The sequence below is a fragment of the Balaenoptera ricei genome, chromosome 6 (genome assembly GCF_028023285.1).
Source record: "Balaenoptera ricei isolate mBalRic1 chromosome 6, mBalRic1.hap2, whole genome shotgun sequence".
In the NCBI taxonomy this organism is placed as follows: domain Eukaryota; kingdom Metazoa; phylum Chordata; class Mammalia; order Artiodactyla; family Balaenopteridae; genus Balaenoptera; species Balaenoptera ricei.
In genome coordinates this window covers 79229864-79235913 of record NC_082644.1, presented here as the reverse complement: position 1 = coordinate 79235913, position 6050 = coordinate 79229864, and the positions used below count along the sequence as shown (strand labels likewise).

At 41.9% G+C, this 6050-nt stretch overlaps 1 protein-coding gene across 5 annotated transcripts in view; it reads right to left on the bottom strand.

The window, feature by feature from the left end:
• Positions 1-434: 434 nt before the first annotated feature.
• Positions 435-6050, bottom strand: part of PCSK5 (proprotein convertase subtilisin/kexin type 5) — a 464350-nt gene continuing 458734 nt past the window's right edge. For all 5 annotated transcript variants that reach the window (XM_059924937.1, XM_059924939.1, XM_059924938.1 and 2 more), the window contains 2 exons: positions 5798-5984; positions 435-2445 (listed from right to left, as the gene is read on the bottom strand). In XM_059924937.1, coding sequence (XP_059780920.1) covers positions 1988-2445; positions 5798-5984 — 645 coding nt within the window. In that variant the 3' untranslated portion in view covers positions 435-1987. The remainder of the gene's footprint in view (positions 2446-5797; positions 5985-6050) is intronic.

The following is a 6050-nucleotide window of genomic DNA, read 5'->3' as shown; positions in this document are numbered from 1 at the left end:
AGTCTCTTGGCCAAATCTGAACCATCACCTGTTTCTGTACTGCCTTGAGCCAAGAATGGTTTTTACATTTTTAAGCGATTGAAGGAAAAAAATTGAAAGAAGAATATTTTATGATATGTGAAAATTATCTTAAATCCAAATTTCAGTGTCCATAAATAAAGTTTTCTTGGAGCACAGCCCACCCATTTGTTGTGGATTGGCTGCATTCAGGCCACAATGGCAGAGCTGATAGTTGTGCAGAGCCTAAAAGTATTTACTATCTGGCTCTTTCCAGAGAAAGTTCGCCAACTTTGTTTTAAGAGCTTTCCCCTAAAGAAACACTGAGGACTTCAGTAAACTGAAGACTTCTTTACAAAGATTTCCTGTGTCAGTGTTTTTTAAAAAAAGAAAAGAAAATGCACACATTCAGGAAAGATAATAGAGTTGCCATATCATAAAATAATAGACATGCCTTTATTAGATTTAGGATGCTTCTCTATCCACTTTGTGTCAGTGGAGAATAGTTATTAAGAACACACACTTTAGAGTCATGCTTTTTTCTTGAATCTTGATTAGCTTTCTGTGACCTTGGGCTAGTTATTTAACATCTTGTAAGCCTTGGGTTTCCTATTTTTAAAAAAAGAGTAACAATGGTACCAACCTTATGAAGTTACAGTGGTATTAAGTGGGGTGAGTTTTTTAAAGGAATTATTTAGCTCGGTACCTGGTACATAGTGTGCAGTACATTTGTGTGTGTGTGTGTGATTATCATCATTATCTGAAAATGTCACTTTCTGGTGGTCCACTCCCAGGGCTGCCTATCACTTCTGTTTTTACAAGGAAATCCACAAAACCCTGCTTATATAATTTCACTTAGCAAGAGCCCTTCTTTGTATTGCCTGCAGAAAAACTGTCCCGGGTGCACAAATCCAAGAGTGTACTTGACAGGAGGGTGGAAAAAGGGATGCCTAGGATGTCTAGAAACAAAGATCACAGAGATGAAGAGTGTTGGAAGGCTGGTCAGCAGCCGGATTAAGCTGGTGAGCAGGATGATGGGAATTTCATCCTAACTTTTTCTATGGAGAGTCCACAGTTCTGTGATGGGCTGTTGACAAAAGCTCTTTAATTTAGTAGCTAAAGTCCTTTTTTAAGAGTGTCTGAAGTTTTTATCATTTTACCTCTTTTTATGTTAGGTTAACATTGACATTTTTCTTTTATTACTTGATGTTTTAGCTGATGTTTCCAACCAGAAATGCTCTTAGAAAAATCATGAGGGTGTAAGGCTGACATTCTTGGAAACTTAGTGATTTCTTTCCTCCTGGGATGCTCCTGCCTATCTCCTGGCTGAGCTTGCTCTAGACTCATCATGACTAGAGATTACTGCAAAGGAACCACGGCCTGATTCCTTGCCTATGACGCTACTTCCTGTGTCTTTCCTCATGTCTATAAATAGGTCATGACCAGCCTCAAGAGAGGTGGCATCTTCTGCTCAGGGGTGATCTGGAATAATTGGTATAAATGACATGAGGAGGAGAACCTTCTTTAGTTGCCCCTTATAGAACAAATCTCCCCCCAAAGAGAACTAAAAGGGGAGAAAAATCCCCTAAGACAAACAATTCCTTTGTCTCCCCATCCCCCAAAATCATTTACAGAAATATCAGAAATCAAGAAGGCAGCAGATATCTCCACAATACAGCTGAGAAACAGAATCTCTATAGGTTCATTTCCTTTTTTTTAAATCACATAAAACAGTTTGCATAGATCTCACTTTTTTTACATCCTGTGTTTTGCGTCTTGACATATTGTTTTGAGGAAAATCATTCTGAATTTTATCCTTGTTCCTCAATTATGGTTGAACTATTATGGTTAATGGAGTTTAGCCATCCAAGAGAAGAACAAAATATTTCAGCATTCTTACATACTCTAGTTGGACTCGTGGTTAAAAAGACAAACACAGACACCCTCACGTCACCCTGGTGTGTCGGGATAAAATCCAACACGGTAATGCTCACACGCATGCCTGTGAGTAGAATGGGCTCGGGGCGGAGGTGACCTCTGTTTGCTGGTAGGAGTAGCTCTCGTCATCGTATTCCAGTTCATCTTCATCATCGTCATCCAGCAGCCCGTACTTAAACTTCCGGTAGACGGTGCCATCTTGGCCCATGTAGACAATGTCATCCTCATCATCCTCATCATCGTCGCGGTCCCTGTACTCAATCACCTGATCCTCTGCAAAGCTGGTGCTCTCTCGATGACTGCCCTTATAGGAGGAGTAAGACTTGCTAGGGTCAGCCAGCTTTGCATAGCCGGCCTTTTCTGTGGGCCTGACTCTGCCCCGAGATTTCCTCCAGACGATCACAGCTGCCCCGAGCAGAAACACCAGCATAACGGAGGAGGTGATGAACAGGGCTGTCTTGGAAGGCTCACCAGCAGGTTCAACCTCACTTGCTCGAAGGATACACTCATCTGTTGGAAGATGACCCCAAAGGAAGAGGGCAGAGGGGAAGGGTGGCAGAGAAGAAAGGGAATGGAGAAAATTAGTTTCTGAGGTAAAGAGCTTCACCTTTATCTTTTTTTTAAAAAATTATTTATTTACTTATTTATTTACTTATTTATTTATGGCTGTGTTGGGTCTTCGTTTCTCTACGAGGGCTTTCTCTAGTTGGGGCAAGCGGGGGCCACTCTTCATCGCGGTGCGCGGGCCTCTCATTATCGCGGCCTCTCTTGTTGCGGAGCACAGGCTCCAGACGCGCAGGCTCAGTAGTTGTTGCTCACGGGCCTAGTTGCTCCGTGGCATGTGTGATCTTCCCAGACCAGGGCTCGAACCCGTGTCCCCTGCATTAGCAGGCAGACTCCCAACCACTGCGCCACCAGGGAAGCCCCACCTTTATCTTTTGAATCTAAAATGGTAGAACCACTGTCTTCGATTTTCTTCGAGAGCACACCCCTCTACAGAATTGCTCCGTGTCTACTCCCATGAGAGTTTCAGTCTATCCCAGATGATACCAACAAACTCTTCTAGGGAGAAAGTCAGTTTGAGATCCAAAGGGAGCCCCCTCATACCCATACCTCATGGGTGAGTCACCAAGTGTCCAACCTTACCAAATCGATTCTTCTACTTCCTTCCTGAGAAAAATGTTCCATCTTGGGCCAGGCTTCAGTTATTGCTAAATGCTCTATTTCTGTTTCAACTCTGACTTTTTCTAAGACTGAGTCTTTTCCCCAGCTACCTTTAAACCTGATTCAACAGGATTATCCCACAATTCAAAGATAGGAACAGATTATTTATAAAGCCATTGATTCATCGCTGCGTGGGGCCATAGAAATCACAGGTCAATCTGTTGTTTGATAGTTGAGGAAACTGAGACCCACAGCGAGAAAGTGAATTGTCACATTGTCACGGGTAAGAACTTGTTTATGGAGCAATCAGAACTCGAACCCAGGAATCCTTGCTTCATGCTACAGTCTAGAGACATTAGGGCAAAACACTGACAAAGGTTTTTTGACTTCTTGGCATTCTGTGGACCTAATTTGGCAGCATGAAAAGTACCATCTTTAAATTCTGACTACCAAATTGAGTGATAGGGGATTTCTTCTATCATAACTAAGATTTCTGAAGTTGAGAGCTCTGCCCCCCTGTCATCCACCAACATTTGTTTTGATGCCTTAATTGAAAATATGGAGTAACCAAAACTGTCATAATTCAGTGATGAGCTCATTTTTTGTACTTTTCACTCATTTATTCAGGTGGTATAATTTGGGTAAGTTACCTAATTTTTTTTTTCTCTATAACCCACCAAATGGGAGTGTGAAAGAGAGTATGAAAGAACCAGAGAAAAAACTAGCAGGCCTTGTTGGATGTACAAGTTGAAATACACAGTATGTTTTCCATAAATATTTTTGAACCACCTAGGTCTGCCCCCAGGATGTTTTATGAGATTCTACGTACATGATACACACTAGCTTAATGGATATAATACTGTTGCCAATTATTTTAGGGTTAATTATTTTCTTTTATTATATATTGGCCAATTAGGTCTGATTCATCACTATGTGTTTTCTTTCTCTTTTTGCTAGTGATAAACAAGTTTTCTATTTTATCCTAACTTCCATCCTCATGGGATTTTGCCCATCAAGCAGAATTTCATCTCCTAAAGTAACAGCACCATCATTACTGCTTTTGTCATTAACATATCAGCACAGAATTTTTCCCTGGAGGAAATATTAAAGCACCAGAGGGAAGGATAAGCAACCCGTGTGTGGTACTTTGCGATAAATACTGCCTGAGGCAGGAGAATCAATAAAAGACCTTTCGAGGTTGTTTCAATTACCAGGGTGCCATACGCAATTATGTCTTACTGCTCTCCAGTCTTAGGTCCGCAGAGTCAGAGTCAGCCTCTGTGATATGGGTTCTTTGAAGGATCAGAGTGTCTTAGTAACGAACGAGCAGGTAATCAAGAGTATTTGGTCTTCTGCAGAGTTGCCCCAGGTAGATCTTCACGAGCCACAGAAAGCCCAGGAGAGCTGACTAAATAGTTCTTAGTTGGAAAAGGCTTGCAGAAACTCTGCACCCAACATGTACACACTTCTGGTTTCATTTAAAGCCATCAGTGTAATGAAGGTTGTTATTCTTAGCTGACACAGCATGGATATTAGGCAATCAGACCCTGAAGGTGGATGTGTATGAAGAGCTGGGGAAACCAGCTGCTAATGGGGGTGGGAAAGCTGAAAGAAGGAAACAATTCGTTTTTGGAAAGATGGTATTTAAAAATTAGTTGAAAAGGCTGATCAAAAGTAAAACAGAAAAGACTAGTAGCAGTTATGGGTCTGGGATATACTTTTCTTAAAAATGGACAGGCTCCCATAAATATAATGTCTCTTTTTGTCAGGCCATGATGTAGCTGAACTCCAAGGAAATGATCTGCTTTTACACTAGAGAATAGGTTTTAAGAATTTATCTTTTTCTTTTTAGAAGAAATCACTCCATTGGGGATCTTTCTAAGCTTGTGGCCAATGAGAACCAAGTACCCGTATGAATGGATTGGGGGTGGGAGACAGTTGGGGAACTTGGAATTGGTAAAGGGGGTTTTGTGTCCTCTTAGCCTTCAATGAAAGTTCATTTCTAAAATGCCTTAAGTCTCTAATGGGAGCCCTGGATTTGGGCTGCCTTCCGCAGGATGATTTTTCGACGGAATCAAGATAATATTGGCATCAGCTTCCTTGATAGGCAACTCTTTTCCTTTTTTCCCAGGAGGGAAGATTTTTTTAAAAAGGAATAAAGTAAATTTATAAAGATGAAACTCTAGACCTGCCTGAGCTTGAATCTGGGAGGCAGGACAGCAGTGGAGAGAATGCTGGCTTTGAGTCCAAATGACCAGATGCGCCTGTTAACATTGGTATGGACGTGGGCATGCTAATCAAACCCTTTGAGCCAGAGTCTCCTCATCTGTAAAATGGGATTAATAATATCAACTTATATGAGATGATGGGCAGAACGTTTCAGGTACAGTGGGCACATAGCAGGCACTCAATAAAAAGGTTGCTCTATCCTGTAATAAACCATAATGGAAAAGAATATGAAAAAGAATATGTATATATGCGCATAACTGAATCACTTTGCCGTACAGCAGAAACTAACACCACATTGTAATTCAACTATACTTCGATTAAAAAAATAAATTAAACAAAGAATCATTAAATAAAGGTTGCTCTATTGATCCTCTGAAACTTCCCATCCCTCTCTCCCCCATGCTCCCATCAGCATCCTGAGGACATGCGCTTCCTCTGGCTCCGCAGGCTGCTCTCCCTCTCCCCTCACCTGTGGTGTCATGGCAGTCACAGCACTCCTGGACATCGGTGGGATCGGAGGTGTTGCAGCAGTGCAGGCAGCGGCTGTCATCCGTGTGCAGCACCAGGTTGGCAGGACACACAGTACAGTTCTTGGTGCCAGGTCCTTGGCATTCTATGCAGCTCTCATGGCATTTTTCACAGTTAAATTTCTCCCCCTGTTAAGAACAATCAGATTCCTTTGGCGTGTGGAGAAATTAACAAGGCACCGGAGTTCCCAAATG